Source organism: Callithrix jacchus, chromosome 10 (assembly GCF_049354715.1).
Source record: "Callithrix jacchus isolate 240 chromosome 10, calJac240_pri, whole genome shotgun sequence".
In the NCBI taxonomy this organism is placed as follows: Eukaryota; Metazoa; Chordata; class Mammalia; order Primates; family Cebidae; genus Callithrix; species Callithrix jacchus.
In genome coordinates, this window is record NC_133511.1 from 20,078,584 (window position 1) to 20,103,290 (window position 24,707).

General features: G+C 37.5%; 1 protein-coding gene across 13 annotated transcripts in view; it reads left to right on the forward strand.

Moving 5' to 3' along the window:
- Positions 1–24,707, forward strand: part of ARHGEF12 (Rho guanine nucleotide exchange factor 12) — a 152,793-nt gene that overhangs the window by 94,515 nt on the left and 33,571 nt on the right. For 7 of the 13 annotated variants that reach the window (XM_002754442.6, XM_009006990.4, XM_009006988.5 and 4 more), the window contains 11 exons: positions 6,302–6,376; positions 9,412–9,504; positions 10,983–11,093; positions 11,381–11,479; positions 14,670–14,712; positions 15,324–15,429; positions 15,858–15,995; positions 16,780–16,812; positions 17,141–17,255; positions 18,001–18,106; positions 19,733–19,945. In XM_002754442.6, coding sequence (XP_002754488.3) covers positions 6,302–6,376; positions 9,412–9,504; positions 10,983–11,093; positions 11,381–11,479; positions 14,670–14,712; positions 15,324–15,429; positions 15,858–15,995; positions 16,780–16,812; positions 17,141–17,255; positions 18,001–18,106; positions 19,733–19,945 — 1,132 coding nt within the window. The remainder of the gene's footprint in view (positions 1–6,301; positions 6,377–9,411; positions 9,505–10,982; positions 11,094–11,380; positions 11,480–14,669; positions 14,713–15,323; positions 15,430–15,857; positions 15,996–16,779; positions 16,813–17,140; positions 17,256–18,000; positions 18,107–19,732; positions 19,946–24,707) is intronic. The other 6 variants (XM_009006989.4, XM_078339700.1, XM_078339698.1 and 3 more) reach the window with 1 other exon arrangement.

The following is a 24,707-nucleotide window of genomic DNA, read 5'->3' on the forward strand; positions in this document are numbered from 1 at the left end:
CTTTAAGAGCATGTTAATATTCCATTTGTGGTCAGAGTGACTCAGTCTTGAATCATGGGGCACTTTGCCATTACCAAGAGGAAAAACCTTAGTTTTTTTAGATAGGCTTCAGTTAATAGCCCAGGTTTAGTAGCAGCACTTTCTTGATTAACCCAGAAACTGCCAGATGAACATGAGTATCTGTTAAGAAGATGATAATAAAACATTTTAAGCTGAATATGATGTAGCACCATAGATATATGAATACTTAAAAGCTAAATTCAGTGTTGCTTACTCAGCAATACTTTGTAAATCATATGCAATGATAGGAATAATGACTTCAGTGTAGATCACCCTCTTCAAAAGTAATGAGGGAAGTAGTCTGAATGAGTGTTTCTGTAATTGTGGGTCATGAAATCAATTTAGTGGATGGTATTTATTTTAAAAAAGAATAGGAAATACAGTGCTTTGTGTATAGAAGAGGTGTCATTTCTTGGGACTTTTGTTACATATACACACATGTACTATTTAATAATGTGAAGTTTCTCTCTTATTGAAGGTTGTGGGGCTTTTTGTTTTGCTTTGTTGTTTTTTAAAAAGGAAGCTATGGTCTAAGCCATCATTCAGGCTGCCTCTTGAGGCTTAGGCCCAATGACCTAGTTCTTCATGCAAAAAACAAACTGAGGATTTGTGGGTTTTTTTTTTTTTTAAGATAGGAGTCTTGTGATGGGGTTAGCTAAAGGTTTTAATGGAAAATTTCAAGTTGGGCTCAAGGAAAAAATGGTAATAGTTAATAGTTGTTGGGTACACACCCCATACATTGTGGTAAGTGTTTTATGTTCCTTGGTTAATTCCCAAAACGGCCTTATGAAGTAGTACTATTGTTACTGTAACTTTACAAAAGAAAAAACTGAGGCCAAAGGGAGTTAACTGACTTTACAAACTTATTGAGGCAATAGGTGATCTACTTCCACCTAGCTCCAAAATACCAGTAATCTAAATATAAACAAAACCACTGAGGTATGAAAATGCATAAAGTTACACCCAGATACTTAAGACTTATAAAGAGACTTAGACTCCCACACAATAATAGTGGGAGACTTCAACATCAATATTAGATAGATCGACGAGATAGAAAATTAACAAGGATATCCAGGACTTGAACTCAGATCCAGAACAAGTAAACTTAATAAACATTTATGGAACTCTCCACTTTAAATACACAAAATATACACTCTTATCAGTACCACATCACACCTTCTCACAGGTTTAAATGAAATATTGGTTGGCTACTTATTTGTTATTTTCTTCCCTCATTTTTCCTGTCTCCATTATTAAGCACAACTGTTGGCATAAAAGAGGTTTTCAATACCCATTTTTAGACTGCATTCTAGCCAGGGCAATAAAGAACACTCCCGTTCTCTCTCCCTCTTCCTCTTCCTCTTTCTTCCTCTCCTTCATTTTTGTTTCTTGCATAAAGTTTTGAGAGAGCAGTGAAAATTTTGGGGCAACCTGGCATATTAGGGTTATAGATGAAATTGCTAGAGATTATCTTAGAAGCCAAATCATGAGTCCAGATTATAAAGAGCTTCAACTTGTTCTATTAGTACATACTGCTCTTGGGAATACTTCTCACACTCTTTTGTTTTAGTGCTGGGTCTCCTCTCTGTTTTCATGGCTTGTCCCTACCATGAGATGGGGAAGTTCCTTGAGAGCACAGGGACTATCTTGTCTGACTTTATGTTTCCAAAGTGTAGCAAATTGTAGGCATTAGGAGCAAATGATACAAATGAGAAATTTGAATTTTATCTTGTATTTAGAGGAATGTTACAATAAAATCTCTGACTTATAAATACAACTTCATGGTTGGGCGTGGTGGATCACACCTCTAATCTCAGCATTTTGGAATGCCAAAGCGGATCGATCATGAGGTCAGGAGATCGAGACCATCCTAGCCAACATGGTGAAACCCTCTCTCTACTAAAAATACAAAAACTAGCTGGGTGTGGTGGTGGGCGCCTGTAGTCCCAGCTACTTGGGAGACTGAGGCAGGAGAGTTGCTTGAACCTGGAAAGTGGAGGTTGCAGTGAGCCAAGTTCGTGGCACTGCACTTCAGCCTGGTAACAGAGCGAGACTCTATCTCAAAAAAAAAAAAGTATATATATATCTATATATATATATATATAAAACCTTATAAAAGAGTGAATTGTTGACCAGGTGCTGTGACTCATGCCTGCAATTCTTCCACTTTGGGAGGCCAAGGCAGGTGAATCATGAGGTCAGGAGTTCGAGAGCAGTCTGGCCAGCATGGTGAAACCCTGTGTCTACTAAAAAATACAAAAAAAAATTTAGCTGAGGCCAGGCACGGTGGATCACGCCTATAATCCCAGCACTTTGGGAGGCTGAGGCGGGTAGATCGCGAGGTCAAGAGTTCGAGACCATCCTGGCCAACATGATAAAACCCCTGTCTCTACTAAAAATACAAAACCTAGCTGGTCATGGTGGCATGTGCCTGTAGTCCCAGCTTCTTGGGAGGCTGAGGCAGGAGGTTGCAGTGAGCCGAGATCCTGCCACTACACTCCAGCCGGACGACAGAGAAAGACTCAAAAAAAAAAAAAATTAGCTGAGGGTGTTGGCACATCCCTATAATTCCAGCTACTTGGGAGGCTGATGCAGGAGAATTGCTTGAATCTGGGAAGTAGAGGTTGCAGTGAGCTGAGATCGTGCCATTGCCCTCCAGCCTTAGTGACAGAGCAAGACTCTGTCTCGGGAAAAAAGAAGAGTGAATTGTTGAGTATAGAAATAGGCGTTCCACTCAGTTAAGACTGTTTGACATATAATTGATACTTAGTATTTGAATAAATGACAAAATCAATGGATAAAGTGTTTGGGCTTTATCTTGCATGCAGAAGAGAGTCACCATCAGAAAAATATTTGTGGAAAATCATTTGGAATAAAAAGGGATCTGTAAGAAAAGAAAACTGCGACTTTTAATAGGAATTTTAACAGATGTGTGCTGAATGGATAATAGTTAACATTTATTGAATACCTTCTTTGTGCCAGAGGTTGTACCCATTGCTTTACAGATACTTTTTGTTAACACTTACAACAATCTTACAAAAGCGGTGTCACCATTTTATATATGAGGAAACTGAGACCAAATAAATAAATGATTATTGTGGAAATCTGAATGAGAAATGATAAAAAGTCCATGCTAGGCTATCTTTCTGAACACATAACACCCTAGTTTAATTTCTACAAGTGTCTTTTTGAAGCCAAAGATGTGTTGCTTTTAGCTCATGAATTTCCATGTTAATTTCAATTGTATTGTAGTGTGGAGGAACCAGTCTGCTGCTGCTGTTGTTATTGTTGTTGTTTTTAGCAGTACTTTGAGTTGCTGTTTTAGATTTTGTCTTTTGAATCAACGCTTTTAACTTTTTTCATTGTCTTCTCATTTTTGTGAAATAATTTCCTAGTGGCGTTTGTGATATCGTTATAGAGAAAATTTCCTGCTTTTGCTTACCTTGGAGAAGGCTTTAAAGAATGCCCTGATACCCAGTTCTCACAAGAGAAGCAACTTGATAAAAAATCATGATCTAAAATTCAGAGCATCTTCCATTTTGATTTTCAGTTTGTGAGTGGTATTTTGAAAAATTACTCATTTTGGAAAAATTTTAAACATATTTAAAAGTAGAGACTAACATAATCCTCCTCAGGTCCCTGAGAAGCTTGCCTCAGCAGTTTTGTTTGTATCCCCTATTCCTCACATCCTCCAAACATCCTTTTAAAGTAAATCCAAGGCATTAGCTTATTAATATGTCTAAGAGATAAGAAGATGTTTTGAAAATATAGCTATATTATCCTTATTAAACCCTAAGAATTAATATTTTCTTTTTTTTTTGGAGACAAAGCTTTGCTCTTGTTGCCCAGGCTGGAGGGCAATGGCTCCATCTCAGCTTGCTGCAACCTCCACCTCCTGGGTTCAAGTGATTCTCTTGCCTCAGCCTCCCGAGTAGCTGAGATTACAGGTGCCCACCACCACGCCTGGCTAATTTTTGTATGCTTAGTAGAGATGGGGTTTCACCATGTTGACCAGGCTGGTCTTGAACTCCTGACTTCAGGTGATCCACCCATGTTGGCCTCCCAAAGTGCTGGGATTACAGGTGTCAGCCACCATTCTGGGCCAATATTTTCTAAATACACAATTGTTTTACCCTTTTTTCTTTTTGCAGTTTATTTGATTCAGGATCCAGTCAAGACCTTCATATTGCCATTGCTCGATAAGTCATTTTAAGTCTCTATAATTTATAATAGTTTCCTTTTTTCTTTGGCAATTTTGTTGTTTTTAAAGAAATTGGGTCACATGTTCAGTAAAACAATTCATTTTCTAATTGTATTTTTGTGGTGGTGTATGACATGTTCCTTTATCTAGATTTTTCTGAAAATTCCTAGTTAAAGCTATAGTCTTGATCAGATTAAGGTTTGATTGTTGTTATTTGGAATAATTCATGGATGGTATTGTGTACATCTCATTATATCACATCAGGATGTGAATGGTTGTCTTACTGTGGTTGTAACTTGATTTAAGGTGTTTAAGTGATGTCAACATGATTTTCTTCATTATAACATTCCCTATCAAGCTTTTTTTTTTTTTTTTTGAGACAGTCTCGCTCTGTAATCCAGCACCAGGCTGGAGTGCAGTGGTGCAGTCTCAGCTCACTGCAACCCCCACCTCCCGGGTTCAAGCAGTTCTCCTGCCTCAGCCACCTGAGTAGCTGGGACTACAGGTGCGTGCCATCATGCCCAGCTAATTTTTGTATTTTTAGTAGAGACGGGGTTTCACCATGTTGGCCAGGATGGTCTCAATCTCTTGACTTCGTGATCCACCCACCCGCCTCAGCCTCCCAGAGTGCTGGGATTACAGACATGAGCCACTGCGCCCAGCCTCAAGCTTTTATGAAATGTTTTCACATGCCATTCATGATCAAAATGCCTGGATCCATTGTTTAATTCAGAGTTTCAAAAGGATAATTTTGTCATTATTCTGTATTACATAGAGTTATGTTATGAGAAATGATTTCCCTTACTAGCTAGTAGGTTACCCTAAAATATAGCTTATGCAGAAAATGTAGGATAAATACTTCCCTTGATTCTTTTCAGAAGAGTCTTTTCAGGAGAGATGATGCTCTTACAAAATCCAAAGGTGACAAGTGAGAGGGGTCTATGTGTGTAATATTTTGAACTCATAGATTTCAGTATGAGTTACTCTTTTTGTTGTTGGTGGGAGCCCCCTCAAATTTTCTCCTGTGTTCTTTTGACATGGTCTCCAATATCTGAGAGCTTCCTTGCTTTTTGTGACAGAATTATTCTGATCTTATCTTTTATATCTCTTGTCCAAGACCCGAAGTCATTCATTTGTCCAAGGTGGGTCATACATTTGAAACTGCTGTTTTCTCTTGGTAACAGAAATATCTTGTGATATCACCAAGATATCTTGGTATATGCGTAGGTAAAATGTATCTTCCCCATTGGCATTCATTAGGTCCCTGGTTCCTCGTTTTCAGTTGCTCTAAAGAATGGCTCCCATTGCTTTGGGGTGTTTCTCATCTCCACAAAGTGAGTTTTCTGCATGCCATATAGTTTATATTTTATACAGTCGGTTCTCAGTCCCCTAAACAACATAGTATAACAACTATTTATATAACATTTACACTGTATTAGGTATTATAAGTAGTCTAGAGATGGTTTAATGTATATAAAGGATGTGCATAGGTTATATGCAAATACCATACCATTTTATATGAGGGACTTGAGCATCCAATCTTCCACAAACACTGAAGAGCAACTGTATTAGGTCATCCCAAACATACCATATAAGTGTATTAAAATCCATGTTTCACCTGAAGACAGAATAGTAGAAGCTTAACTGTACTCATAAGAAGGGCAAAATGCTTTTCTTGGATAGAAAGGATAGTTTGAGAAGGTAAGGGTTAAGGAAGAGAAAGAGACTTTGATTTTGACATAATGAGTTTGAGGTATACAATATATTCAGTTATTTGGTAGAAAAGTAACCTCCAGGTCTGGAGATTAGGTAAAATGATTTCGTTGGTTCTGTATTGTTTATCAACATAAAACTGAAAAGGTGAGAGAATAAGTGACTTGCCAAAGTAAGGAAAAAGTAGCAGAACCAGCTGTTCTGTGAAAGATATTTAGTAGTTGTAAATACAAATATGAAACTCAGAACAGTATTTTTCATACTTTTTTCCTTGTCTTCTTTTGGTGTGCCTATTGAAATGAACTGAAGATCTTGTTTTTTCATTAGAGTCCCAAGAGTGGCCTGAAAGAGAGGATTTATCTAGAGGAAAACCCAGAGAAAAGTGAAACAATTCAGGACGTTGTGAGTATGAAATTCATGCAATGGTAGTGCTGTCTTTAACTGTCCTTATACTGAAAGTATGCATAAGCACATCTGATGTTTGCATATTTTATTTTTTATTTTCGAGATGGAGTTTCACTCTGTCATCCAGGCTGGAGTGCAGTGGCATGATCTCAGCTCACTGCAACCTCTGCCTCCCGGGTTCAAGTGATTCTTCTGCCTCAGCCTCCTGAGTACTTGGCATTACAGGCACACGCCACCATGGCTGGCTAATTTTTGTATTTTTAGTAGAGATGGGTTTTCACCATCTTGGCCAGGCTGGTCTTGAACTCCTGACCTCATGATCCACCTGCCTCGGCCTCCCAAAGTGCTGGGATTACAGGTGTGAGCCACAGCTCCTGGCCTTTTATTTTTTGGAGAAAAAAAATTTAAATTTATCAAACCTAATAAAGATTTGAATAAGTCAAGAGATATTCCATGGTTATTAAATATTACTAGGTTCCTTAGTATTTGCCATGGTGGTAATATGAAATGTACTAGCTTAACTACTTTTTAAATGTGCAGTGGCATTAAGTATATTCACATTGTTGTGCGACCATCACTGCCAACCATCTCCAGAACTTTTGCATTTTCTTCAGCTGAAACTCAGTACCTAATAAACACTAAATCTATATTTTCCCCTTCTCCCTAGCCCTTGGCAGCCACCATTCTACTTTCTCTCTGTGAATTTGACTACTTTAGATACTCATGTAAAAAGAATGATACAGTGTCTATCCTTTCATGACTGGCTTATCTCACTTAGCATATGACTTTAGGTTTCATCCATGTAGCATGTCAGAATTTCTTTCCTTTTTGAGACCAAATAATATTCCATGGCATGCATATAAACCACATTTTGTTTATCTGTTCATTTGTCAGTGGGTACTTAGATTGCTTCCACCTTTTGGCTATTGTGAATATGCTGCCTTGCTTTCAGTTTTTTTAGGTATTTATCTAGAAGTAGAATTGCTGGATCTTACATATTCTTAATTGCATGCTTTTAAGCATTTTGGTTTTATTTTCTAATTAGCTTTGTTTACAGTTTTGTGGTAAAAGATACAACAGCATTTTGTAATGTTTTTGTTATCAGCACCTTAGGGACTATTGAAAAATCAGAGACATCAAATCAGTTATAATATCAAAATTATCTGATGTTGCTCTAAACTAATTTATGTTGTTTCACTTAATTTCTTTTTTCTTTCTTTTCTTTTTTTTATAGATGGTTTTTCACCATGTTGGCCAGGCTGTTCTCAAACTCCTGACCTCAGGTGATCTACATTCCTCAGCCTCCAAAAGTGCTGGGATTACAGGTGTGAGTCACAGCGCCCAGCCAGTTTCACCTGATTTCTTTTTATTGGAATTATTAAAGCCTCAAGGTTGAAGAAGATAATAAGAGTTGTTAAAAAGCAGAATTATGTTTAGGAGACTCAATATGTAGTGCTGCAACACAAGGAGGAAAAACTACAGATGCATATTATTCACTCACTTTAAAACTTGTGGCTCTGTTTATACAGCTTCAACTATAACTGCTATGCAAATGTCTCTCAAACCATTATAGGCCCACCCTTCTTTGCTAAACTCCATGCAGATCTTACATGTTAAACTGCTGTCAGATTTAAGCCAAACTCATTCTTTTCCTATTTCTTCCAAAATGTTTATTTCCCTAATCCTATTTGGTCTTTGATTTTAGTACTTACGGTCTTCACACATCCTGTATGTATGCATGTATACATGTATTTGTATAAATGTATATGTATGAATAAGACAGTCTTACTATGTCGCCCAAGCTGTCATACAGAGGTTAAATGTAACCTCCAACTCTTGGGCTCAAACGATCCTCCCACTTCACTTTAGCCTCCCGGGTAGCTAAGACTATAGGCACACGCCACCATGCCTGGCTATTTTGTTTTATTTTTTTTAGAGATGGGTCTTGTTTTGCCCAGGCTGGTTTGAAACTCCTGGCTTCAAGTGATCCTCCCTCCTTGACCTCCCAAAATGCTGAGATTACAGGCCTGAGCTATTGTGCCCAGACCCGAGGTTTATTACTTTATATATTAATGCATCTGTACTGCCCTTCTCATGCTGAAAACAACTGTGTGAGTTGACAAATAGAGGAACTATTGCATGACGAACTATCTGCCAATCTACAATTTATTTTTACAAAATTGTTATCTTTGTTTCTATAGCAGTGTTTGTAAGATTACTTGATGATTTTAGAGCATTGTATCAGTAATTTTTCAGCCAAGAGTGATTTTGCCTCCATGGACATTTGACAGATGTCTGGAACCATTTTTGATTGTCTAGGACTAGGAGGTTGCAACTGGAATTTGGTGGGTGCATAGAGGTCAGGGATGCTGCTAAACGTCTTAGAATGCTCAGGCTAGCCCTTACAGCAAAGAACTCTCTGGTCCAAAATGTCAGCAGTGCCACAGTTGAGAAACCCTGCATTATACATTTATAAAAATAAATTAAAAAGGAAAAACTATTGCTCCATGATAGCTTTCAATTATGTATCATTAATGGATTAGTGCTTCTCAGGTATATTAACCTCTCTGCTAACTTTGTCTTATCATTTCTGCTCTTATTTTTCCTTTGTTCTATTGTCTTCATTCACTTTTTCTTTGATTTTTTAATTGTAACCATTTATGTAAAACAACTTTATTTCTTTCTCTAAGAAGTTCTAAGTATGTATGAATTAATAAATGAAGTTACAGAAGTGTACAGAAAGTGTTAGAGTCAGATAATCAGGTGTACAGTGAGCAAAGGATATTTACTTTTCCAAGGGAAATGGTTTTTCCCCTGAAAAACCATTCGTGATCATTTTCTCTGTCAGAGTGGTTCATGGCCTTGAAAATTTGTAAACCCCTACTTTGAAAAAACAAAGTGCTTCAAAGGAAATAAACAAAAAGAAACCTCACCATTTAAGTGAACCATGTCTTTTTGATGGGTTGGCTTTCTTCTTTTTCTGAATTTGACCACCAGATAATTTTCTGTTTCTTTTCTCTGAATGTTACTAGGATACTCAATCACTCGTTGGAAGTCCCTCAACCCGTATAGCACCTCATATTATTGGAGCAGAAGATGATGATTTCGGTACCGAACATGAACAGGTGATGACTTTTTTCTTTCTAAAAAACAAATTATTGCTTTTCTCCGTTTTCTGATTTGTTGCAAAAATGAACACTCTCTGGAGATGAAGGTAACATTCATAAGGATTTGAAGCTAAATCTTAAGAACCAGTAGCCCCTTGGTTTAATTGGTTATTTTAGCTTTGGCCAACAGAAATGACCTTGCTTTTAAAGCCAGTGAGAGTTGGGTTATTAATTTATATTTAAGTACTTCATTTCATTGGGGTTAGTGTATTTCTTAAAATGCTATTTTTAAAAAAAATTTCAAATCCCAGTTCATTGGTGGTATAAAGGAATAAGATTAGCTAGATTCTTGTCCCTATATCCTGTGATTTTGCTAAATTCACTTATTATTTTAGGTGCTTTAAAAAATAAGTCTTTTGGAGTTTTCTACATAGATAAATATGTTGTCTACAATTTTTGTTTCTGTATTTTCAATCTGTTTATCTTTTATTTCTTACTCTTTCCTTTATTGCACTGGCTAGGATTTTCAGTATGAGGTTGAATCAGAGTGACAAGACATGCTTGCCTTATTCCTGATCTTAGGGAGAATTTCATCATTAAGTATGATGTTAGCTATACATATTTTTTTAGAGGTTATTTATAAGGTTAAGGGTTGTTAGGTTAAGGCATACTCCTAGTTTGCTGGGAGTTTTTATCATGACTGGATGTTGAATTTTGTTGAATGAGATTATTATGTGATTTTTCTGATTGTCTATTATATGGCAAGTTACACTGATTGATACTAGAATGTTAAACTAGTCTTGCATTCCTGGAATGAACCCCAGTTGGTCATGATGTGTTATCCCTCTTACATATTGTCAGTTTCAATTTGTCATTATTTTACTGAAGATTTTTTACGTCTCTGTTCATAAGGAATATTGGTGTGTAGTTTTTCTTTTCATAATAACTTTGTCTGGTTTGATAATTGAGTAATGCTGGTCTTTAGAATTATTTAGAATATGAAAATTCTGATGCTAGTTTACGTTATTGTTTTCTGTATTCAGTGTATGTAGGGATTATGCAAATATTCTAGGATTTGTCTTACTTAAACTCATACAACTTCATTTCTCATCATTTCTTCAATTAGCCCAGAAGAAAAGGAAAAACAGCTATTTCATGATTGGGCACAAAGCCTCCCACTGCATTTCTAGAAATGTTGTTAGACTGGTTTTTTAACATACTGATTTGTATACATCTGAGCTCCTTGATAATCATTTCCTAAACTTCCATTCTCCCTGAGTGGTCTTTCTTCTAACCTATCCCCAAGAGATAGTTAATGTTCAGAGAAAGCGATTCCATAGCTTCTGTTGCTAATAAGTTTTAGTGGAATTTTTTAAATGTTGAATTTTTTATAGGGAGATCAAAGTGAAATTTGGATAGCTATGTTCAGTTGAGCCTACTTTACATTTTATATTTGTATGTTGGAGTTACTGATGCGTAATCATTTCTTCCTCTAGATCAATGGACAGTGCAGCTGTTTCCAGAGCATTGAATTACTAAAATCTCGTCCGGCTCATTTGGCTGTTTTCTTACACCATGTAGTTTCACAATTTGACCCTGCCACCTTGGTAATATATTTTACAGTTTAGCAGATTCAGAGTTCTTCTGTTGATATCATATGCCATAGAACTTTTCATTTCTATGCGATGAGTGGGCAGATTCCTTTCAGTTCTCCATGTAAAGACAGATATGAAAGATAATTAAAACATTATTTATAAAGACTTGGTTATGTAGTAATAACTACATTGTTTATGGTGACCTACCTGTTCCAAACATTCCTACTCAATGATGGCCTAGCAAATTATATTTTTCATGGTTCCTCATTTTGTTTTTTCCATTCCTTTCTCCACTACAGCTCTGTTACCTCTATTCAGACCTGTATAAACATACCAATTCCAAGGAAACTCGTCGCATCTTCCTTGAGTTTCATCAGTTCTTCTTAGATCGATCAGCAGTAAGTTGTCAAGTTAATGTTGTAATCTTTGCCTTAGTATACGGAATTATTGGCCTCCTGCTGCCAATCTTTCCTCCCATATTTTTGGATTTTATTGTGCTTTCTTACATCTGTATTATATTTCAATTATTGATTACTCTAAACTTTTTTAAAAAATCATTTCTAAATGAGTTTTGGCATATAAATTCTCACAGGTTTTAGGGGATACACACACACACATACACACACACACAGATATATATTTGTGTTTTTTTGTATTTGCATAATTAGAGTAAGGAAATGGAAAAGGGAATACATATGATATTACATATATACTAAGATTCCAGGAATAATACGTGCATAACTGAACTCTGGGTGGCCTCTTTGAAGTTTGGAGGCATAAGTTTAACTAAAAAGTGGTAGAAAAGATTTCGCTCACACTGAACTAAATGATGATAATGTTTTATTATGTCATTAAAAGTGTTTAAATTTTTAAATAGTAAGTTGTGTGATTAGTCTCGTTATGGGTAAATAGCACTTAGGCCTTCATGCATCCTGGATAAGCATGCTGCAGGTCTCTAGTCCTTTCACACTTGCAGTTCTCTTAGATGACTGCTTCATACTTTTTCTCTCCTAAAACCTCCATCACTTCCTTTCCTAGTCTTTTCTCAGTCAATAACCTTGTTTCTCTGAGAAATTTAAAGTATATAGAAGAGAACTTCTACCAGATGAATCAATTGCCTCCATTATACTATACAATGTACTCTACTCTATGGAGGGATTGTCCATCTTTTTTTTTTTTTTTTCTTTTTGAGACAAAGTCTTGCTCTGTTGCCCAGGCTGCAGTGCAGTGGCACAATTGTGCCTCACTGTAACCCCTGCCTCCTGGGCTCAACTGATCCTCTTGCCTTAGCCTCCCAAGTAGCTGGGACTACAGGTGCACACCACCATGCCCGGGTAATTTTATTTTGTAGAGATGGGGTTTCATGGTACCCAGGCTGGTCTTGAACTCCTGGGATCAAGTAATCTGCCTGCCTCATCCTCTCAAAGTGCTGGGATTACAGGCATGAGGCACTGCACCTGGCCTCAATTGTCCATCTTTCATCTAAGGCTAGCTCTGCCCCAGTTTACCCACAGTGTATTTCCTTATACTACTCAAAGACCTTACTCTAACAATTATTTTCCCTTCTCCTTCATCATAGGTTTTTTATTTTCTACAGATAATCATTCACATTAGTGTGCAAACATTGTTATTTTCCCTGTCTAAAAGCAAACACACAAACATTTTGGCTCTCCTTCTCCCTCCAGCTCCTGCCCCATTTGTTTTTGTATTCCTTTACAAAATTGTCTGTCACTTTCACATTGCTAAATGCAATTACCTACTCAGTGACTTTCCTAACAGGCTACTTAAAATCTCACCCCTTGCACTTTCTGTCATTTTTTCTGTTATTTTTGTCCATAGAACTTTTATTTATTTATTTATTTAGTTTGTTTATACTGTCAGCCTTCTGTACCTGCAGCTTCTACGTCCACAGAGTCAACCAACCATGGTTGAAAATATTCAAGGAAAAAAACCAAAAACCAGTATCACAATAAAATATGAAACAAATTGTTAAAAATGTAGTATAACAGCTATTTACATAGTATTTACATTGTATTAAGTATTATAAGTAATCTAGAGATTTAAAGTATACAGCAAGATGTGCATAGGTTATATGCAAATACAATGCCATTTTATGTAAGGGACTTGAGAGTTCACTGATTTTAGTATCTATGGGGGTACCTAGAACCAATATCCCATGTGGATATTGAGGGATGACTATATTCCTGTTCTCCTACCCTGAATATGCATTTTATTAGGCCAGATATTTTTGTTCTGTTTGTTCACTGTGGTGTCCCTAATGCTGAACAGTTTCTGGGGCATAGCCGGGTTACTCAAGTATGTGTTAAATGAATTAAGGTTCTGATCATACTCCCACTGTTTAAAATATTGTGTTATTTTTATTAAAATAATTAACTTTCCTGAAAAAAATGACAATATATTGAAGTATATTTGCATTTTGCATTTCTTAAGAGGGCACCAAGCTAAATCAAAACTTTATATTTTGCTACTCATGATCTATATATCAACATTAAAATATAAAAAGAATCCTTATTGATTAATTTGCTAATTATACTTTCCTGGTACAGCTCATATTTATTTCATATAAACACCGTCATATACAAATGAGCTTTTATTACTTTTTTGCACTTAAGCTAGAAATGCTTTTAAGAAAGTTGATTTGAGCTACTGCCTGTCAACTTAAAGAGAAAGTTTTAAGATCCATTTCACCTTTCTTCAGATGAATATAAGAGATCTTATAATTTTTAGCAGTGACTTATTTTCAAATTTAAAACTTCAGATCTCATAGGTCTTGTTTAAATTCTGGAATTGCATGACTTAAATAGGTATACAATACAAAATAAGCAGGAAGAGGTTAAGATATTTTCTCTCAATGCAAAATAATAAAGGTTTCCCCTCCAGAGTTGGGGGAGCGGGGATGGGAAACAACAATCTGGCAATTATTATGCAAGTATTATGGGAAAAATCCTAGCTAGGAATAAGTAAATTCTAAGACAGTCACCTTAGTTCAGTAGCAAGAACTATAGGTGGTTACTGGAGATTTAAAACTCCAAAAAGTCAACATTGACTTTCAGTATTTTTTCACTGGGAGTGTGACATTGTGAGGATTCTTAGACTTTACTATAGGAAAACAGTTGGCAATATGATGGTCTTCAGGGTGAGCATCTCAAATATAGGAAAGAAAAGTCATGACTTTATGTGAGTACATTTTTCATATGATAATATACATATAATTTAGGTTTTACCTATCTTCATCTAAATGACATATAACTGATTATTAACCAATGGTTCTAGGAAGCCAAAGTCAATATATTCATTAGGGTAAATGTGTCACAGAAGCATTCAATCATCTAGTGAAACGACTGTAGACATTTCCTTTATAGCATGATCCTTGGGGAAAAGGCTTATTTTCAAGTTTAAGTAATAGAATGTTTTAGAGCTGTGAAACATGAATGAATACATGAGCTTGAATGAGATTATGCTTATAGAATGGGTATCCAAGGTGTATCCCTTTAATTTACACAAGTACTTGTGACATCTCGAAATATCTTTAGTGTTGTTATACCTTTTGTTTGCATTTCATTTTAGCACCTGAAAGTTTCTGTTCCTGATGAAATGTCTGTAGATCTAGGTAAGTTTGGAGCACTAATGTCCTGGCGAATTACATCTTAATAGTTATCTGTCACATGGTGACTGGTTGATCGTCTGAATCACAACAGAAGAGTCTATAATACATTTAAGAGTAAATGAGGCCTGGCGCAATAGCTTATGCCTGCAATCTCAGCACTTTGGGAGGCCTAGGTGGGTGGATTATTGAGGTCAGGAGTTTGAGACCAGCGTGGCCAACGTGGTGAAACCCTGTCGCTCCTGAAAATACAAAAGTTATCTGGCATGATGGTGTATGCCTGTAATCCCAGCCACTTGGGAGGCTGAGGCAGGAGAATAATTTGAACTCAGGAGGCAGAGGTTGCAGTGAGCTGAGATTGCACCATTACAATCTCAGCTCACTCCAGCCTGAGTGACTAGAGCAAAACTCCATCTCAAAATAAAGAAATTAAACAAGAGAATAAATGAAATAAAAATTCTGAGTTGAAATATATGAACTGCGTTGAAGAACTTCCCTTTGGCCTGTTCCAAGTTAAATTTGTACCAAGTAGCATTGATATATTGCCATTAATATATGCCAGTTGTATGTTGCCCAGAACGTACCTTTAGATAACATAATTTCTTTCATTTATGAAGAAAAGAGAAGACCTGAGCTCATTCCTGAGGATCTACATCGCCACTATATCCAAACTATGCAAGAAAGAGTCCATCCAGAAGTTCAAAGGCACTTAGAAGACTTTCGGTAAGCATAGTGGTAGACAGAATTTGATATGATGATTCTAAATTTTTTTAGGTAAGAAAAAGTTACACATTAAATACTTAGCTTAGCACTAGATAAACCATATAGTCTTATTGTTACTAAAACATAATGAACATCTGGAGCCAAAGGGTTAGAGTGGAACTAAAAGTCCAGATTCTCTATACCAAGCACTTTCAGTATCTGAACTCAGTGCCATGTCTATGCTAAGTGTATTCCTTCAAGATGTTATATGTTTTCTTGGAGTCATTGCCTCTAGAGTTTTTCTCCCTCTAGTATCCTAGATGACATGAACCCGTAAGTGGAAATTTTGCCTGTTCCTAGAAACCATAGCTATGGAGACTGTGATGAAACATCCCAGGGTGAGGTAGTTTTTCTTTAGGCTACCTCAGGAAATTCTCTGTTCACTTTAGGCAGAAACGTAGTATGGGACTGACATTGGCTGAAAGTGAGCTGACTAAACTTGATGCAGAGCGAGACAAGGACCGGTTAACTTTGGAGAAGGAGCGGACATGTGCAGAACAGATTGTGGCCAAAATTGAAGAAGTATTGTAAGTAATGGAAGTATATGTGGAAATGCCTTCTCTATTGAGATGCTACTTATGCTTGAAGTACCCTTTGGGCACATTTAGAAAGCTGTCAGCTTGTGTATGTGGAGCTATTTATTTTGTCATAGTACTTGAGAAACTGAAATTTTGTTTTTCTTTTTTCTCATATTTTCGGTGAATGTCTGTATTCCTTTTTCTGGGTGTTGGTAAATGGGTAACTCTAAAATTTCTAATCAGTGATCAAAAACAGGTTGATTACTTTCATTATTTTCAATGTATGGGCCTTGGACATATTTCTTGCTACGAAACATGTACAGTAGGTGACATGAGGGTGAAACACATGTTGTTCTTCAGGGGATTAGGGTTATTGTGGTATTCTAGGATGTGCCCCAAGGCATTTGGCTCTGTTCTGTTGTTTCAGATGTCTGAGTTAATAACAGTTTTTAAGGCCAAGCATGGTGGCTCACGCCTGTAATCCCAGCACTCTGGGAAGCTGAGTGGGCAGATTACTTAAGGCCAAGAGTTCAAGACCAGGCTGGCCAACATGGTGAAACCCCATCTCTACTAAAAACCCAAAAATTAGCCAGGCATGGTGGCGCATGCCTGTAACCTCAGCTGGTTCAGGAGGCTGAGGCATGAAGATCACTTGTACCTGGGAGGTGGTTTCAGTGAGCCAAGATCATGCCATTGCACTCCAGCCTAGACAGCAGAGTGAGACTCTGTCCCAAAAAATAAATACATAATTAAATTAAATTTCTATATTTCATTTGTAAACTTTTTTTTTTAGGATGACTGCTCAGGCTGTAGAGGAAGATAAGAGGTAACATAATTGTTTTTTTTTCCCCAAGAATTTTAAGAAAAAAAATAAGCTATGTTTTTTCCTTTCAGCCCTAAATTACAATTTATTTCTTTTAACTTACAAATAAAGATTGTGGTCTCCCTCTGGTGGCTTGTGTGTTATTTGACTAATATTCTACTGTTGTCCTGAGTAGAATTCTTTTCTCTGTGCAATGACTAGATAGTTGTTTAGTTTTTGTTTGATTAATTTCAATAATTTCAAGCTTGGGGTTTTGGAAATCATTTGATGTCTTTATTCTACTAACCCTCCCTTCTCAGAAGCTTAATTTACTTCATCCTTTCTCCTCCAGTTCCACCATGCAGTATGTTATTCTCATGTATATGAAGCATTTGGGAGTAAAAGTGAAAGAGCCTCGAAATTTGGAGCACAAGCGGGGTCGGATTGGATTTCTTCCAAAAATCAAGGTAAGACTGAAATAATGTAATAGCATGTTGAGGCCTTAGGGCTGCTTTACATCTGGTTGCAGTGTGTTCCATTCATTGTCTTCGTATTTACTTAATCAGCAAATTAATGCTAGTTATACCAACATGTATAAGGTATTATTTCTGTTCTCAAGAAACTCAAAATCTAGTGAGAAATCCAGACATATAAACTAAACTAACATTAGACAATGTGAAAAGTGAAATTAGCAGTTTACAAAGAGTGCTGTCTCTGATTCTGTTCAAGCCTTATACTTTTACTTTGCCTGAACTAATTACTCCTATGTTGTTATATAATTTTCATAAACATCTTTAGTGGCAGTATTCTGTCAGTTTGTAATTAGTTGTGTTTTTGTTTAGGGTTTATTAGATTGGAAAGCTGTATGAATATAAGGACCTTTTTTATTATTATATTCTCAACTGTTAGTATATTTGTTGAATGGATGAATGAATTCTTAATAGAATAAGTTCCTGGTAAATGTGCTATAAAGCTACCCTTTGATTTTTTCCAACTGTCAGTGATGAAGGATTTGCGAAAACATCTTGAGTTTGAGGTGTACACAGTACTGTGTGAACTTTTAATGAGCACTCTGTGTATGTGCATACATATGCACGGGTTTTCATTTACATTTAACAGTTTTTTTGAGCTAATCATTAGCATTACACTATGAAAATAGCAAAAGAAATTTACTCTGTTACATATCTCTTATTTTTTGTACTTCAACTCTAGCAAAGTATGAAGAAAGATAAAGAAGGGGAAGAAAAAGGGAAGCGAAGAGGATTCCCCAGTATCCTGGGACCCCCACGGAGACCAAGCCGTCACGACAACAGTGCAAGTATGTTGACGTTTGAAGTGGTATGTTTTCACTATTCCAGACCCTCTTCATATCAGAGGCTTCTTGGCTAGAATGACTTTCTGGAAAAAGGAGTTGTTAAGATAATGTTGCTGAACGCTTAATATGCCTTGTTTCCGTTCAGCATTATTTCTGAACTGAGTACCCGCTCTCTTGCTACATAATTGTCATAAACATCTTTAGTGGCAGTATTCTGTCAAATGTCCATAACATAGTTTACTTACCTCTTCTGATTCTGTTTGCTTTCAACTTGTATTTGTTAAATTAAAAAAAAAAGTGTGTATATATCTCTCCACCACACTGTTTAGCCTCTTTATACATACTTACTTAGTCTCCTTACTTCTAAAATTTCTCCACATCTCTACTTTATTTTCTGATAGAGATCAGCCCACTTGGGATGGCTGCAGGAGAAATAGGGATGGTGGTACCATGGGAAGGGGTCATGTGATGGTTCTTATCTCAGGCAGTACCACATTTGAAAACACTGAAGCCAGGTGCAGTGGCTCTTGTCTGTAATTCCAACACTTTCTGAGGCCGAGGTGGGAGGATTATTTGAGCTGGGAGTTCGAGACCAGCCTAGGCAACATAGAGAGATCCTCCTCTACAAAAACAACCACCACCACAAAAATGAGCTGGGTATCATGGTGTATGCATGTAGTCTAAGCTACTTGGCAGGCTGACGTAGGAGGATTGCTTTAGTCTGGGGAGTCAAGGCTGCTGTGAGCCATCATCTCACCATTAAACTCTAGCCTGCGTGACAAAGTGAGACACTGTCTCAATAAAAAAAAGATATTGGCATGGTAGAGTGGTGGGAGTGGACCTTTGGTAGTGAATGTCCCACACAATGAGGAGTCCTTACTCAAATGCCAGTAGTGCCCCTTGTTGAGAAACATGGAGAAGGAGGGAAATTTTTAGAGAAAGTTAAAGATATAGTGGATTTCACAGATGCTATCCGTGAATTCCAAGGGATACAAAAGAAGAATTTGAGGAATTAGGGAAGGTGGGGTTAGATGGGTATAAAAAGCTGTGTGAGGGTACAGAACGCTATGGAGGATGAAGACCATAGTGGGAGTCTTCGGCTTCTTGTGGTGACTTTGTGAACAGGATAATTAGCAGGATGGGGATTGGTCTGAATGATCTGTGAGGCACATTGTGATGATGAAGTTGTGAGTGTTTGGGGGAGAACTGGGGTGGCAGCTTACTAAGAACTCACAAATATAAAGGACTTCATCTTCATTCTTACAAATGAGCAAAGCTCCATGTCTGTCTCTCAGCATTCCTCCTCCCTCTGTCCATCACTGCTCTCCTTATTTCCTTTTCTCATGACCCTCCTTCTTTCCCTACTTCCTCCTCTTCCTCACCTTCATCTTACTGCCTCATCCTCATCCCTCCTCCATCTCCCCATCTTTCTCCTCTAACTTCCTCTCCTTTTCTCTCTTCTCTTCTTCCTTCCTTCATCTGTGTGTATGTTTCTCTGTATAATAATTCACTATATATATTTTTAGGGTCCACCATGTTTCAGACATTGTTCCAGATTCTTTTACATTTTCGTTTTTTTCTTTTCAGCTAGTTTGCAATACAGACTATTAACCATCATTTTCTGTTCAGTTGGCAGAGCCATGGAACTACAGAAGGCGCGCCACCCTAAGCACTTATCCACACCCTCATCTGTGAGTCCTGAACCTCAGGACTCTGCCAAGTTGCGCCAGAGTGGGTTAGCAAATGAAGGAACAGACACTGGATACCTGCCTGCCAATTCCATGTCTTCTGTAGCTTCAGGGGCCTCTTTTTCCCAGGAAGGAGGGAAAGAGAATGATACAGGTGAGCTAATGCTATAGTTCAGCTCAATAAGCATCAAGATTTCAAAACAAACAACAGTAACTGAAAAGTAGAGTGGCAAATTATTTTAATCAAGACTAAATCCCAGTTTAATTTTAACATTTTAATATGCTACAACCAATAATAAATTTATGCTGAATGATCATTTTAATTCTCATTTGTCCAAAAAGTATTTACTAAGCTCTCTGTCAGGCATTAGCTTTGTCCCAGATGTTAACGTGCCATAATTATACACAGATGCTTGCCTCATGCAGCTTACTCTCTTGAGAGTGATAGTCACAAATATAAAAGTTGTAAATTGTGCCAAGTCCAGTCAAGGAAAGGTAAAGGGAATATTGAGGTCAGTAACTGGGTGGTAGTTAGAGGCAGATGTAGGTGTCTAAAGAAGACTTTTTAAAAATCTGAGATTAACTAGAGATTTTATTTTTAATTGTTAGTAGGAAACCAGCTGAAAGAAAAGGTAGAATATGTGGGAAAGATATATAAGTATTAGAATAGAGTTGTGAGGATTTAGTGTATGTAATGGATAAGACTATTTACTGAGAGTAAGAGTTCAGTAAGAAGAGCAAAGGAATTTGAAGAGTAAAGAAGGATATGAAGTAATTATTGTAGATAATTGGGCAAGGAGCTTATTACCATGTCTTCATCCTTGTTCTAATGGATTTCTAAGCAAGTGAGCTGGGATAATAGGTGGTTTTATTTGAAGAAGGGAATGCCTGTCTATACCAGTGATTCAGGAGGTGGTTCAATTTCTGGTGGTGACATGATCAAGAATGAAGCTCTGGGAGTGGTCCCTGAGGTGCCATAGAGGAGGCTGCTAGGGATGAAGACAGCAAGGAACCAAGGACCCAGGAATTTGAATAGCTTAATATTCATGGGGGTTTGAGGTTACCAAGTGTGACTTTTTTCATGGAGAGGAAAACTGTGAGCCATAGGTTTAGCATTGCTAGATGAATGTTGTAAGGATGAAGAACACGTGATAATATCCAGAGCATGAGAGCCTCAATGGAGCAAGAGATTATACAAGAAGACAAGTTCGGCGCAGTGGCTCATGCCTGTAATCCCAGCACTTTGGGAAGCTGAGGCAGGTGGATCACCTGATCTCAGAAGTGTGAGACAAGCCTGGCCAACGTGGTGAAACCCCATCTCTACTAAAAATCCAAAAATTAGCTGGGCATGGTGGCATGCACCTGTAATCCTAACTCCTTGGGAGGCTGAAGCAGGGGAATCGCTTGAACCCAGGAGGCAGAGATTGCAGTGAGCCAAGATCACTCCAGTGCACTCCAGCCTGGTCAACAGAGCGAGACTCTGTCTCAAAAAAAAAGAAGACAAGATAATGGTCCAAAAATCATATTGAGGAAAAGAAGGCCATCCATCTCATCTCCACCCTGACATACACAATGTAAGACAGAAACACCAGTTTCTGTCTCAGAGGGCTGTAGCAGAAGAGGTAACCCCCTGGGAATAGGCAGGTTTCTACATAAGGCAAAAAAGTACAGGTGACATTTGGAAAAAGTTCTGGGATTTTGTCAGATATGGAACTCTGAAGATGTTAGATTGAGTATATGCACTGATATTTCATGGCTCCCAGGATTCATTAAAATAAAAACATAGTAGGTGACAGATGAACAGAAACCACAAAGAGAAAGAAAGTAGAGGAGGGGAATATGTTAACAGGAAATAAGAGATGTTAACAAATACTTGGGAGACTGAAAGCAGGCAAGAGTAATTTGATGGATAAAATGTAAAGGAGTGGGCATGGTGGCTCACTCCTGTAATCTCAGAACTTTGGGAGGCTGAGGCAGGAGAATTGCTTGAGCCTAGGAGTTCAGGACCGGCCAGGGCAACGTGACAAGACCCTGTCTCTATACTACAAAAAATGAAAAAGTCAAGTAAGATGGCATGTGCCTGTAGTCCTATGTAATCAGGAGACTGAGGTGGGAGGATCACTGGATCCTAGGAGGACAAGGCTGTAGTGAGCAATGTTTGTGCCACTGAACTGCAGCCTGGATGACAGAACAAGACCCTATCTCCAAAACAACAACAACAACAACAACAACAAAGAACCACAAGGAAAAATCATAAGGAAAGTCAGAGCCCATAATTTCTTTAAATAGTTTAAGATAGAAGCCAGTCTGCTCATTGGAACCCTGGAGAGACTTTGGGCTCAGAGTTCACATATGTTATACACTGCAGGAATAAGAAATAGAGCTGAAAACGATAAACTAATTGTAGATCTGTAATCAAGATAGTTATGTCAGCAGCTTCTAATCCCTTCATTATAGAGCAGTCTCTGTCACTTGTAGACTGGAGGAAAAAAACGGTGTTCTCTTTTTTAAAATAATTGAGTGAATTGTGTAGGGAGAGTTTAGTCTCTCCACAGTGTTGATGGCTTGTACATTTGGGAGCCCAAAGCCTGACAGTAGGCATGCCGGCGACTCATTGTGCTCAGAGAGCTCTCAACTGTAATAGACCTGTTTCTAAACAGCAACGAGAAAGCCAAGTCAGCCACTCTCTTTCATCATTAAATACAAGCATTGTTACTCACTCTTGTTGTCAAGACGTAAGATAACATATAATGCCAAACATATCAGACAGTGACATAAAGAGAGAATACAAACAGAAAAACTTCCCCTGGAAGAAAAAGATAATTTGATAATAGACAAGAACTTAAGAAAAACTTCTAACTTAAGTAGTATACTTGGGGACATTAAAGAAGTTATCTCTATAAAGCAAGAATAGGGAGAAGCATTCAGAGACAAAAAATTTTTGATACAACTATTAAACACAGTAACATCTGTTATATTACCAATTTCTGTGTGATAAATTACCCCAAAATTTAATGGCTTAACACAAAAAACATTTATCTTGACTTTTTTGTGGATGAAAAACTCTAGAGCAGCTTAGCTGGTTGGTTCTGGGTTGGAGTCTGTCACAAAGTTGCAGTCAAGATATATCAGCCAGTCATCAGAAAACTTAATGGTTAGCCCATTTCTATGGTGACTCAGGTGGCTGTTGCCAGGAGGCCTTAGCTCCTTGCTCATGCCCTTGGCTTCTTGCCACATGGACTTTTCCGTAGAGATACCTGAGTGTTCCATGAAATAGTAGCTATCTTTTCCTGAGTAACCCAAAAAAGAGAGCAAAAAGGAAGCTCCAGTGTCTTTTCTGACTCTGTCTCTGTAGGTGCACCCTGTCACTTCTGCAAGTTAGAAGCAAGTCACTAAATCTAGCCCACACTCAGGGAGGGAGGAATTAGGCTCCACCCCTGAGGGGAAGAATATAAAAAAATGTGTGGATATGTTTTCAGACAACCACAGCTGTCAGTATTTAAAGGAATAAAGAGAAGTCCATAAAATTAAAGTCAAGGAAATATTTTAGAGTGTACATCAGAAATATGAAAGGATAGAAATTTGAGAGAAAAGAATTAAATAGAGAACCACTACAGAGGGCCAACATCTGTCTCTTTCACAAAAAATATCAGCTGAGGACATGAAGAAGATATAGTTAAACAACAGGAGAATGTTTCCCAGAGTTGAAAAAGAACACCCATCTTCAGGTAGAAAGGGCCAACTGAGAACCATCTATAATGAATGCTTTTTAAAAACCCATTGCTAACATGTCCTTTGAAATTTTAGTGCACCAGGGATAAGTCCTGAAAGCTTTCAGAGAAAAAAAAAATGGGGATTATGCTGCATCACATGCCTCATCATAACACTGGGTTCTGAAATAAAAAAGCCATGCCTTCACCTTCCTGAAGGAAAGTGGTTTTGAACTTAGCGTCCTATATCCATCCAAGCTCTTCATCAGATATGAAGAAAGAATAAAGACATTTTCAGATACGCAAGGATCCACAGTTGAACCAGAATGTACCCTTCCCTTTAAAATCATTTGGGGATATACATTCCAGCAACATGAGAGAAACAAGAAAGAATATGTCATGAGATCCAGGAAACACCCAGGAGAGTGGCAGAGGGCAGTTCTAAAATGATGGTTGTGTCACAGGCCAAGGGAGCCACTGCTCCAGATTGGAACACAAGAACATCACGAATCAGAAAAGGGGGATCTTAGGCAGTGGACGGTATGAAGCGGCAGAGGTAATCAATGTTGTTTGAAGTGGCCTATGGATTGCATCATTGGACCCGTAGGAAAAAGCATATAACCCTAACTAGTATACTTCTTCATTTGGCAGGAATGATGTATGTGTGGATGTTGTAGATGACGCTATGTATATGTCATCAGCACTCTTCATTGGTTTTCAGACTTTGAGAATCACCCTACCAGCCAAAATGGAATAGTTCATTATGGCTGCAGATTAGAATACAAATGTAAAAAATTCTTTTAATGATGCAAGTAAAAACGTAATTGAAAGAAATGAAAGGTAGAAGGAAGGAAATAAAATTAGAGGGAGGGAGAGGATGTTGACATTGAATACCTAATCTGACATAGAAGAGCGTTGAGGTACTAACTTTTTGATAGAACAAAAACATAGATATGTCATTTATATTTAGGTAGTAACTGATAATCCAGCTAGTAGTAATGATAAAACTATTAAACATTGAGAAGAAATGGGGGGGAAGTGAAGGTGGAAAGTGTAAGTCAACAAAATCCTCACAGGGGAAAGAAATAGTTATTACCTAAAGATAATAAATCATGAAAAGAGGTTATTATTTGTAGTTGTACTACTGTAATAACTCACATTTGAAAGCATGAAGAATTGATACTGGGGGTAGACAAGGATAGGATG